The sequence below is a fragment of the Colobus angolensis genome, unplaced genomic scaffold (assembly GCF_000951035.1).
Source record: "Colobus angolensis palliatus isolate OR3802 unplaced genomic scaffold, Cang.pa_1.0 Scaffold31, whole genome shotgun sequence".
Classification (NCBI taxonomy): domain Eukaryota; kingdom Metazoa; phylum Chordata; class Mammalia; order Primates; family Cercopithecidae; genus Colobus; species Colobus angolensis.
The window spans coordinates 2944153-2956567 of record NW_012116377.1 but is presented as its reverse complement, the minus strand read 5'-3'; the positions used below and the strand labels follow the sequence as shown (position 1 = coordinate 2956567).

General features: G+C 54.6%; 1 protein-coding gene across 4 annotated transcripts in view; it reads right to left on the bottom strand.

Moving 5' to 3' along the window:
• Nucleotides 1–485: 485 nt before the first annotated feature.
• Nucleotides 486–12415, bottom strand: part of LOC105517912 (chromosome unknown open reading frame, human C3orf20) — a 102746-nt gene continuing 90816 nt past the window's right edge. For 3 of the 4 annotated variants that reach the window (XM_011950676.1, XM_011950678.1, XM_011950679.1), the window contains exons 15-17: nt 11600–11742; nt 1331–1465; nt 486–731 (exon numbers count right to left, since the gene is read on the bottom strand). In XM_011950676.1, coding sequence (XP_011806066.1) covers nt 647–731; nt 1331–1465; nt 11600–11742 — 363 coding nt within the window. In that variant the 3' untranslated portion in view covers nt 486–646. The remainder of the gene's footprint in view (nt 732–1330; nt 1466–11599; nt 11743–12415) is intronic. The other variant, XM_011950677.1, reaches the window with a different exon arrangement.

Below are 12415 nucleotides of genomic sequence, written 5' to 3'. Positions count from 1 at the left end.
TCTTTCCTTGTTCCCCTCCCCCTCCTCCTCCCTTCTTGTTTGTTCGTCCTACTCTTCCTCTCTCCTTCTCCCTCCTCCATCTTCTTTCTTACCCTCTCCCTTCCCCGCTCACTTGTGTCTTCCTCTGTCTCCTTGCTCCTCCTCTCATTTCTCCCTTTGTCTCTTCTTCCCTGTCTTTGGCCTTTCTCTCTGCCTCTTCACTGTTCTCTTCTTGCTGTGTTTTCCACCTAGGCTATAGACTGAGCCTCCCCCATCCAGGAAGGGAAGGAGGCCCAGTTCAGTCCCATCTGGGCATCCCGGGCGTTACTGGGTCACCTATCCTGGAGCTACCCCTTGGAGGGAAGCATTTCTTTCCTTGAGCGTGGGAGGGCCTCAGCTGACTTAACTGGCCGCAGAGGAAGCTCTGTATTGGGGAAACCGAGTTTCCAAGGACTTGACCTGGAACAATTCTGTTGGGGGCCTCACAGAAGACAGACTGAGCTGGGTCTGTCCTTCCCCAGAGCCTCACCCCGATGCTGGAGGCCCGCTGGTTTATTACAGAGGCTTGGAGGACAGGGTGGGAGACCGGGGAGGCAGGGCTGGGCTGGCAGGAAGCCCCGGCACCCCGGTCCGGGGCCTGGCTCACTTGGCTGCCGCCAGGATGGCACTACTTCTTGGAGGCCTGCTTCTTCCCGCTGGTTACCTTGCTGTTCCTCCTGAGAGGATGTAGCTCCACTTCAGGCTCTCTTGCCCTAAAGATCAAAATAGAGAAAGCGACTGCTGAGGGCTGGGCGGGGGAAGGCCTGTTCTTCACAGTGCCCAGAGCCCGGGCCTGATAGGGCCAGGACGGGCAAAGCCCTCTCCCTTGCACAGGTGAGGCTGTCTGGGTGCTGCTCCAACCAGAGGGTCCCGGTGGCACCTGTGACCTTTCTACATGCTCCTAATTTTGTTTTTCTATCTTCATGAGAAATATGTGATCTCCACGCCATGCTGAATGCGTGATTCATTTCATGGTTACCGGCACCAGCAAGTCAGGGGCTTTTAACAGGTGCAGCAAGTTTCTTGCAAAGAGACAGCAGGGCTCTCTCCACCCTTCTCAGACTAATGGGTCTGGGCTGTGGGGTTTTGCTGCAAAGTCCTCAAAAAGCCTCTATCTCTGCCACCCAGACCACTGCAAGCAGCTCCAGGGCAGCCTGCATGCCCGCCCAATATTGTGTTGATGTCAGGCTAGATGTCAGGGATGGTTGGACATGACCCAGGCCTGGGGGAAAGTGACTTGCCCAAGGCCAAATAGCCCTGAGGTGGCCTGCTGTGAGCCATGCCTATTCTGGCAGCGGGTGTGGTCACCTACTTCTCAGCCTCCACAGGTAACTCCTTCTCCACGTAGTCTTCCAGGGCCAATGAGGAGCTGCTTCCTTGGATATCTTCTGACTCGGCTTTCTTGGCTGATTCAGAATCCTCCAGGCTCAGGACAGAGCTGGGAGCACTGCAGAGGAGGCAGGGTTGGGGGGCAGTGCTCAGGGCCCAGGGCGCGCTGCACGCTGTCCCGTCAGTGTTCTGGCAGCCTAGACAGACAAGGACACACGTGCTCCTCCTCCTGAGGGCGGCGAAGGGAGAATCTGACCTCCTTAGGGACCCAGTGACATGCTGGAAGTTGGCTTCCCTGGCTTCTGTTTTGGGCTGGATTGGCCCTAACCCACAGGCTGCTATACTCGCACCCCAACACTGACTATGGCAAATGCCTGCAGTGGGGTGGGAGGGCTCCGTAAGTGACCACAGGAGAGATGACAAGAGGCAAAGGAAATGTGTCATCATGTGTAATATTGTGGGCTGAACACATGTCCCCCCAAATACATATGTAGAAATCCTAAACCCCAAGACCCCAGAATGTGGCCTTATTTGGAAATAGGGTTGTTGCAGACATCATTAGTTAAGATGAGGCCATAGTGGAGGAGGGTGGGTCCAATCCAACATGACTGATGTTCCTCTACAAAGGGGAAATTTGGGAGAACGCCACGTGAGGATCACAGTTCTGTGGCCACAGGCCAAGGAGCTACCAGGAGTGGGGAGCAAGGCCTGGGACTGAGCCGCCCTAGCGGCTTCTGGGAGAGCGTGGCCCTGCCCACACCTTGATCCAAGCTTCTGGCATCCAGAACTGCGAGAGGATGAATTTCTGTTGTTTCAGCCACTCAGTCTGGGTCATCTTTGTGTCTTAGGCTGTTCGAGCAGCTATTACAAAATACCATAGGCTGGGTGGCTGCGAAACAACAGAGGTTCCTCTCCATTCTGGAGGCTGGGAAGCCCGTCATCAAGGACCCGGCAGGTCCAGTGCCTGGTGAGGACCCGCTGCGTCATAGATGGTCGTGTTCTCATAACTTCACACAGGGAAAGGGGCGAGGGTCCTTCTGGGGCCTTTTATAAGGGCACTAATTCCATTCATGAGAGCTCCATCCCATGAACCTCCCCAAGGCTCTGCCTCCTAAACCACTGCCCTGGAGGTGAAGATTTCAACACATGAACTTTGGGGGGACACAGACTTTCAGACCACAGCCCCTTGTTACAGCAGCTCCAGCAAACACACACGTGGCTATTCCTCACCTTTGTGCCACACCTCACAGCTTTGCAGCCGTTCACTGTCGGTGTTTCTGAGTTACAGGATGTTTCTGAGATTCACAGCAGCCCTGGGAAGGAGGCAACTCAGGGACATTTGTCCCATTTTCCTGACAAGGGCCCTGAAGTCCAGAGAGGTGAGTGGGCTTATTCACAGGCACCTAGTAAGTCAATGGCAGAGACAGGACTGGCCCATGTATGCACTGTCTATTGGTCTTATTTACTGAGCCTCTACTATGCACCCGGCCCTGAGGAGTTTACAACCTGGTGGGGTTCATGGGTAGCAGTATCTGGTGCTGAAAGAGGGGGCATGGCTTGGGGAGGGGGCTTGAGGCAGCTCTGGGAGTATGTGGCTAAGTCGGGGCTGGGGATAGGAAGTGGGTGTGGAGGGACTGTCCAGGCAGGGGCTTAGAGCAAGAAACAGTGTGTACAGGCTGTGTAAATCTGTTTTGTTTGTATAGATCAAGCAAGGGAATCAAAGGTGACTTGCTTAAGGCCAGGGCCTTTCAGAGACAAGAGGAGACAACAGCCCCTACCCCATCATTTCAAGGGCACTAGAAAAACTAAACACCAAGAAATGCCGAGACAGGGCCTAGGAATCTGGGTGTATGCACAGTGTTTACATTTGGCAAATTACCGCCTCTTTGCAGCCCCTTACCTCCAACCCGGCCCCACAAGGAGCACACACAAAACTAAGCTGACCCTTTAAATGCCTCTCTTAGAGGCCTGCCTGACCCTTTGAGAAGGGGTGGACTGTGGAAGTGTCTGGGCCTATGGTCCAGTCCCTGCCATTCTCAGAGGGCAGGAGGTGCAGGGTAGGCTGATGGGCTCCTCCAGGGCTCCCCTAGAGCCACAGCCCAGGGTGGATGGGGAGGAGGTCCCAGCAACTCTGTTTGGTGTTGGGTGCTTGGGGAGTGCAGGGGAAAAGGCGCAGAAAGAAGCATGGTCCCCCTCACCTGGACATTTCATTCATTCTTTCTTTCATTCATTCCCAGAGCATTTCCTGAGCACCTCCTCCCCAAGCTCAGCTCCAAGACTAAATACCTATAGCAGGCCCTGAGTTCACAGCCAGCCGCTCAGTCCCAGCAGTCGGGAAATGTCCCCACCCTGGGCACTGGCCTCCTCCCTGTTCTCCCTGTCTCCAGCCTCACCTTCTCCCATCCAGTGCCCCCACCCCATGCCCCACCAGAGGGCTGGTCCTCTTTGATCTGGCCTTGTCTCTTCCACTTAAAGCCAGTCTGTGGTTCCCTGATGCTTGCAGTGGTAAGCTCCAGCCCCCCGGCATGATGCCTGGTTCAGGGTCTGTCATAATCTGGCCCAAACTACCAGCATGTTTTTCTAATAGCCTGTCTTGGCAGCTCCCCTAAATCCACAGCCCTCCTGCTCACAGGTTCCAGCAGTGCACTGTGCCTTTGCCTGCCCTAGCCCCTCCCTGAGTGCTTTTCCCTCTCTTCCTTTGCTGGGCCGTCTTCTTATCCTTCAAGGCCAGCCTCCCAGGTCCCCTCCTCTGCAAAGCCCCCTGAACTCTCACAGAAGGCGAGATTTCCTCCACCGTCCCCTCTGCCTCCGTGCTTATTATGGCGCACTGCTCACAGCTCTATGAACCTGCCCTGCAAGTGCCTTGGCAGGATTTAGTCTCAGTGCCTTGGCACCTCCTGTGTCTGGCTCTTAGCCAGGCATGAGTGAGTGAATGAACAAATGAACCAAATGATGGAGACATCAGAGGACTATGAACGACCAGGCCAGCAGAGCCACACAGCTGTCCTGCTGGGGTGACAAGAATACTCATGTCCCTGCCGACAGTGGGCCAGGTGCTTCTCTGGAAGATTGATCTAGAGGTTGATTCTGAGACCATCCTTGGTCAGGGGTAAGCAAAAAAGACCATCTGGGGCTTTGCAACAGTCCAGCCCCTCCAGGAATTTCAAAGCCTTTGTACTTGCCACAGTGAAAAGGAAAGTGTCTGCAAGAACAGGCCCTTGTCAGGTGTGGAGCCCACCTCCCCACAGCATTGTAGCTAGCCCACTGTTTATGAGCCCCTGGTCTATTTCAGGAAGGTAATTTCCCTCTACTCAGCCCCCACTCAGGCCCCAGTCCAGAAAAGAGGTAGTTTTAACACCATCCTCATCCATCTTTACTGTCTGCTCCTGTGACAAGCTCATGATACCCTACTTAGCCCCAACCCAGTCCCTGCCAGGTTCATGAATCTAAAGTCCAACTCTGACCAAGCCTCTCTCAGTTCAAGAACCTTCAATAGCTCACCATTGCCTGTAGGATCAAGTCAGGAAAGCCTATGTCTGCATGCCTTTCCCCTGCCTGTCCAAGGGGCTTCCTTGGGCTGAGTGGGGTACGGGGTTGCTGGCATGAGCAGCTGGTAAGAATGGACTGCTGTTCCTCAGAGCAGAATCACAGAGGGAGAGCCTGGCGGTGGCTGGCTCCTTGCTGAGCACGGGGCCCGCTCTCCACAGCTCCATCCTTGGAGGAGTTTTGGTGTATGCCGCGGACGAGGGTATGGGCCCCCTGCATAGCTGATCCAACTAGAGACCTAGTCTCCTCACCCTGTGCCCTCCCCAATCCCCTGCCTATCCCTCCTGCCTCCACCCAGTCTCTTCCTGCCTCTTCTGAGGTGGGCAAGGGGCAGGGGTGCTACCAAGTGGCGCAGCTGTACAGCGCTTCCCCTCCCATCTGGATAGCATGTTATGGGATACAAAGCCTCTTGAGGCTCACACTGGTGTTTCTGTAGCACGCTGTCTTTATCAGGTCTCATTCCAGTTGGTAGTGTGGTCTGCATTTCACAGAGCATTTGACAGTTTATACGGTGCTTTGTTCCTTCTAGGGTGTCTTATGGTTTACAAACTGCTTTTCAGGGTAGCAGGCACATTACAGTTCGGAGAACACTTTACGGGGCTCACAGTAGCTTACGGAGTGCTCTGCTATTCTGGAGAGCAGGCCCGTGAGGGCACGCAGCAGAGTAGAAGATGCTTTCTGGTTTACAGGGCATATTGCTGCTCCCAAAGCCCTTTCTGATTTTGGGGGCAGGTGGCAATTTCAAAGGATTTTGTCTTTTACATAATGCACGACAGTTTGCAAAGTGCTCTGTGGCTTACTGGGTTCATTAAAGTTTACACAGGGCTTTGCAGTTCACAGGGCACATGACAGTTTAAGGAACACTTTGTCATCACAGGTACACTCATCTCTGACAGCTTCTGATCCTCTCAGCTCACTCCTCTGAGAACGGTCCAGAAAGAACTATGCCCCCCGTCCCACAGGGAGGGGACTGAGGCCCAGCAAGGGCAAGGCCAGGTTTGTGGCATCGCCTGGGCACACTGTCCCTCCAGGGCACCTCCCTACCCTGGCTGGGCCTCCACTTTCCCTTCTCTAATATGGGCGCTCAGGGCCCGGGGTCATCTTTTCTGCAGGAAGCTCACCCACCAGACTCCCACATTGCCTAGCAGCTGGGGTTGGAGCCCAAGGCTTCACTCTCCTCTCCCCACCACTCCATGCCAGGCCCATGGGCAGCACCACAAAGGGGCACCGCCAGGTGCTTCCACCCCAGACACTTGTGAGGGCTCCAGGACACCAGGTCTGGCATATTCCGATCCTGAGGATCCAGCTGGCTAGCAGACGAGGCAGACAGTTGACCAGTTAACTCCAGTCCTAGGTAGATGGAGACCAGCCTTTCCAAGAGGTCCCAGCAGGAGGGTGTGACAATGGAGGGCAAAGCAGAGGCCCCCAGCCCTCGCTGGTCTTGTGCGCTCCAGGACATCTTCCACAGTGAGTCAGAGCCGTCGTCCCGACAAAGCTGCCCAGCCACGCTCCTCAAAGCCTCCCACAGCTCTGCCCACACTCAGGAAGGGGACAGCCGCCCTGGCTGGGGGTCAGGCCACCTGCACTTGGCCTCTAGCTACCCTGGTGCCCCACCTCTTCACCTACGTACTCTCTGCATCCTGGGTGCTGTCAGGCTGAGCTAAGAGGGCCAACTGCCCTGCCCGCCTGGTGGGCCCTTCACACTCCTGTCACCACTGGTCTCTTGGGTCCAGTCCTGGTCTCTTGGGTACCTCGTCCCCACTGCCGTGTGAGTGCAGCAGGGCAGCACCTCTGCTCACTGGCATAGATAGGCGCCTGCAAATACTGACTAGTGTGTGACCCCTGCCCCCCGCCGGCTGCCTCTGAGGGTGATGAGGGAGGTAGGGGGAGAGTAGTGACTGTTGTGTGCAGGTGGACACGGTGCAGACTCATGATCTCTGCATGTGTTCTGGGCTGTCCTTCCCAGCCCGACTACTGCTGGCTGCTCAAAAGCTTTCCTGGCAGCTCCAGCCTCCTGAGCCCTACCAGGTGTCAGAGCTCTCTCGGTCCCCTCTATCTGGGGGCCTGGAAGCTTTCGGGAGTGAGGATGAGCCCTTGGCCCCTCCAGTCCCTATTGTGCTGGTGTCCAGATGGGAAGAGTCTGGCAAGGACAGGGGCTGAGCCAGGTGTGGACCCAGCGCCCCGCACAGGGCTGCCCTGGGGAGGGGATCACTATCTGCCACATAAGAAAGGAGAAAAGGCACAGGCCGAGTGGGGCACAGGGAGGCTCCAAGCCACACACAGCTCTGGTCTTCAGTCAGTCCTGGCCCCGAGCTGGGCTGCTGTTTCCTGAGCTCAGAGCCTTCTGTGGCCTTATCTTGGTGCAGCCCACTGGACCCTCCACTCCCAGAGGCCCCACAGCCTCCCCTAGTTGTGTCTGGCCTGGCAGGCCCTCACCCCTCTGCTCTGTTTGTCAGAAGGCAATCTACCTGCCACGTGACAGCTCACCCCAGGCCCTGCTGGAGTTCATGAGGCCCCCGTGGGGATCCCTTCTTCCCCAGCACCCAAGGCCTGGCTCCTTTGTGGGTTCCTCTTCCTGCTCCTGGCCCTTGCCTCTCCATGGTGGCTTCACAGATGCCAGGCCCACATTAAGAACTCTTTCTGTGGCCAGGTCCTCTGAGGAAAGAGAAGGCTGAAGTGCCCCCAGCCTGGTGGTCACCCCAGCCTGACTGGACCTGGCTTCCAGCCCAGCTTCCCTGCACCTGCTCTGCTCACCTACTGCTTTTCTCTCCACCTCCTCACCTCCACAGAAGGATTTCCTGGACTCCTCCCCCTACACTTGTGCAAAGCCAAGTCTACTCTGGATAAGGAAGACATGAATCCCACCAAGCAACGGTGAGTGCCTCCCTTTCCTAGCACTCCAGATGCAAAGCTGTTGGCCAACATCCCTCAGTAAACAGAGGACGTAGAAAGCAATGTCAGCTCCTGGCACTGCAGACTCCCTTGCTCTAGGCACGGATACTTCTGATTTCAGAGACTGTTTCCAGCATAATGGTCTCTCACGCTAGCCCTTCCATGGCCTCTGACCATCAGCCTTCCAAACCTAAAGGTGAACATTTATACTTTCCCCCAAACCATCCCTTAGCAACTGAGCCTACTCGGACCTTGATTCAGCCATCTCTTCTCCCTCAAGGGTACAACTGATCAGCAAGCCTTCTATGTATTCATCCTGGTTGCATATTTAGAAAATAAACGGACAGGTCAATCACAGAGGTCTGCCCTTTAGGCTGCTGCTGAACCTCACTCACTGGTGTGTGGCTGCAGAAGCTACTATCTGAACCACATGTATCCACCTTGTCCATGAAGACATTGTGAGATTTCACCCAGCATCTTCTGGAATCCAGGTGATGGAGGCCAACAGCACGTCTTGCACTACTAAACCAGTCACCCTGCTGGAAGAGGAACTGGGGTGGATGGAGTACTTTTCAAACACGTCCATGAATTTTTCAACACTCTTTCCCTATCAAGAGGTAGTGTCTAACTCCCCCCCCCCCACCCACCTTGAATATGGGCTGGCCCTAGGGACTTCAGTGCCGTGGAATGTGTGATGCTGCATGTCTTATGAGGCTAAGGCATGAAAGGCAAGACAGCTTCTTGCTGGCCCTTTCATGGGAAGCTCCCTCTTGGAACCCAGCACCATGTTGTGAGGAAGCCCAGGCCACCTGGAGAGGCTGCATTTGAGTGGTCTGGCTGACAGTCCACACTGACCACCAGGCATGGGAGTTCACAAGCCTTGGAGATGACTTAGCCCCAGACAACTTCTGACTGCAATTGTATGACAGACCTTCTCACCCCCGCCAAACAAGAACCACTTAGCTGAGCCCAGTTTGCACCAGGACCATGACAGAGAATAATAATAATAATAATAAACGATTGCGTTGTTTTATCCTACAAAGCTTGGGTGGTTTGTTTCACAGATACAGATTACAGGAACGACTGCTATGGCAATGCTTTCAATTAAAGATTCCATTTCCTTTTTTCACCTAAGTGCTCCTAAACCATCAACCCACTTGGCTATTCTAGGATTAGGAGGAGTCCTACTGGTTAACAGTTTCATGAATCTGCCTCTTTCCATTTCCAAGAACCTAGACCATCTTGTGTGCATGCTTCTAGTTTGTCAAGGGTAGGTAGTAATCTCAGTAAATGTGAGCTATGTGCCAGCACTTCCCATGTGCTGACTCCTCTAATCCCCATAACCCAATACAGTGAGTCTCACTCTACAGACAAAGAAGCTGGCGCACAGAGAGGGTGAGTGTTTTGCACAGGTCACACAGCTATAAAAGGTGGCCAGATTCCTTAAGCTGTCATTTCCTACTAAAGAGCATCTTCCTTTTGAAGACATCTAGAACCAAATAAGAGCTATGTCTCTTTGTAACTACTTTCTGGCGTCCCCCATTGTGATCGTCTGAATGTCTATGTTCCCCCAAAATGATATGCCGAAATCCTCATCCCTAAGGTGATGGTGTTGGCAGGCAGGGCCTTTGGGAGATAAGGCGGTTATGAGGGTGGGACCCTCATGAATGGGATTAGTGTCCTTATACAAGAGGCCCCAGAGAGACCCTCGTCCTTTCTGCCATGCAAGGACACAGCAAGAAGGCGCCATCTATGAACTAGGAAGCAGCCCTCGCCAGACACCAAATCCATTGGCACCTTGGTCTTGGACTTCAGCCTCCAGACAGTGGGAAATAAATGTTCAACAGGCTAAGGTATTCACTCCCCGTGCACCATAGCAGGCTAGCCTTCTTCTGAATGTTTCTGAAAATGCCCTTGCTGGTCCTCTTTGGCATCTTCCTGCAGCCTCAGCTCATCTTCAGCCTGGGCCCTTCCCAACAGCATCCCCATCCTGTTCTGTCCTGTCCTGCCCTTGGTGCGTCTGTCTTTCTCCCTGGGATTGTTGGTGACTGGTCTTCAAGGACCACCAAGCCCTCTCCCTCTTGGAGTCTCAGGCAGGGGGGTCTCAGTGAGACTTTTCTGTCTGCACCTTTCACCATCTGCCCCTCCTTACCATCCACAGGCTCCTCCTGGGCCTGCCTTCCCTGCTGAGTGCTCTGAGTTGCGGGGGTCACTTGGCATGACCTCCTCAGTTCCTCCAGAAGTAGGTTCCCCCACTTGGACAAGGCCCAGACTCAGCTTACTGCAGCGAGATGGGCATTAAGGACTCCTAGAAAACTGAGGGTCCTGTGTGGGAGTCGGGGGGTGCCCAGACTCAGTGCTGTGGGGGTGCAGTCACAGGACTTAGGGCTGCATACCCCAGGTCTGCGTATAAATAACACTTTCCACATGCCTCATTATTTGCTTCGCAGTTCACAAAGCTCTTTAACAAACACACTTTCATGAGATCCTCACAGCCTCTCAAGGTGGGCATTATTTCCTCATTTTAAAGGTGAGGAAACAGAGGATTAGGGAGGGAAACTGATTCCCCACAGTCACCCAGCCAGTAGAGTGCAGCACGGGCTCCAACCTCATCCTGCAAGTGTCTCACTGCACCGTGCTGCCCAGGTGGTCTCAGATCTGCTCATGCTCCCCTAATGCAGTCTTCAGGCGCTTCATGCAGTGCAGGCTCCTTCCTGGACTAGGCTGTATTCTTCTTGAGCCACTCAAAGCTAGGTCTCTCGGCTCAAGAAGATCATCTCATGAGAGCTGGGCCCAGGAGGTGCTCAACAAGTTGGCATCACCTTGTTGAAAAGCCCAAGCTCAGAAGCCCAGAGGCAGATTTAAGCCAGCACTTCCCGCTATCGGGGCCTGGGATCACTTCACGGATGACCTTTGTCTGTGTGGGGAGGCTGAGGCAGGAGGATCACTTGAGCCCAGTCATTCAAGGATGCAGTGAGCTATGATCGTGTCACTGTACTCCAGCCTGGGCGACAGAGTTGAGACCCTCTCTCAAAACAAACGAAAAACCAAAGCAGAAGCGGGGCCCAGCGTGCACATGAGGTGGTGGTAGGGTGTGGTGGGACAGAGAGGGGGTGTAGCCAGAGCTCCTGCCCACCAAACCTGTCTAGACTATTCCAACAGAAACAGGCACTATGCAAGCATTCTCATGTCCCCAAGATCTCCAAGAGGGCCCTTTTCCCAAACTTGTGTCCCAAAGAAACCCACAACATGGCCTTGCTCACACAGCCCCTCCCACTCTGCACCCGCTCCCATCCCTCCCCTGCCCACCTGCGAAGTCCTCCTGCTGCAGTTTTTACCATGTGTGCCACAGGTGGAGGCCTCCTACCTCCAGCCCCCCTCCCCACTCCATCCCTTCCGCCCCGCCTGCTCTCCTCAGTTCCCCTTTTTTTTTTTTTTTTTTTTGAGACGGAGTCTCGCTCTGTCACCCAGGCTGGAGTGCAATGGCCGGATCTCAGCTCACTGCAAGCTCTGCCTCCCGGATTCGCGCCATTCTCCTGCCTCAGCCTCCCGAGTAGCTGGGACTACACGCGCCCGCCACCTCGTCCAGCTAGTTTTTTGTAGTTTTTAGTAGAGACGGGGTTTCACCGTATTCGCCAGGATGGTCTCCATCTCCTGATCTCGTGATCCTCCCGTCTCGGCCTCCCAAAGTGCTGGGATTACAGGCTTGAGCCACCGCGCCCGGCCCTCAGTTCCCCTTTCACAGCCCAAGTCTCCTTTCTGCCCTCCATCCCTCCCCAGGCCCATCCCTCATCCTGCGTGTTTCCTGTTTTACCTGAATTTGTAGTCGTCCGGCAGGAAGTAGCCCATCTTGCAATCCTGTTGAGACCGGAAGATCTGTTTCAGCAGATTCTGCTTGCTGAGGCCATATCCATTCAAAACACGGCCCCCAAAAAGGAGCTTCCCCCCAGCAAACATCTGTTGACAGGAAGGAAACGAGGAGAGATCCTCAGCGCATCAGCACAGCAGTGTCTACTGATAAGACAGGTGAGTTTGGAATTTCACTAGGACAGTACCACAGGCCTCTCAGAGCTTGCACCGTGAGGCAGGCCTTGGGTGGCTGGGGAAGGAGTGCTGCCTTCCATGAGTTGCCCAGGGAGGTAGGCTGAGTCTAGCCCCTGTCCAGGCTGGGATGGTGGGGTTGCCCTATGACTTAGGGGCCTGGGCAGGGGTTTGGCTCAGCCACACCTCCCTGGGCAACTTGGGGAGGGCAGCACTCCTTCCCTTCTGCCTGCTTGGCCACCCAGCTCAAATGCACTTCACATACAGCCCCACAGAGCCCTGCGGCCAGAAAGCTGTTCCCCTGCTGTGTATGTATCTTTCAGCTCACCCCATGGAATGGGGGCCCCTTGAGGGCAGGGCTCCCACCCCCACAGGTCAGTCCCCAACAGGTAGACACCTATCCAAATATTTCTGTGCAAAAATATTCATGGCAGCATTATTTGTTATGGCAAAAAAATTACAAATAACTTAAATGTCAACAAAAGCAGCACAAATAGATAAAATGACAGACTTTTCACTTTGGGAGGCCAAGGTGGGCGGATCGCAATGTCAGGAGTTCGAGACCAGCCTGGCCAATATGGTGAAACCC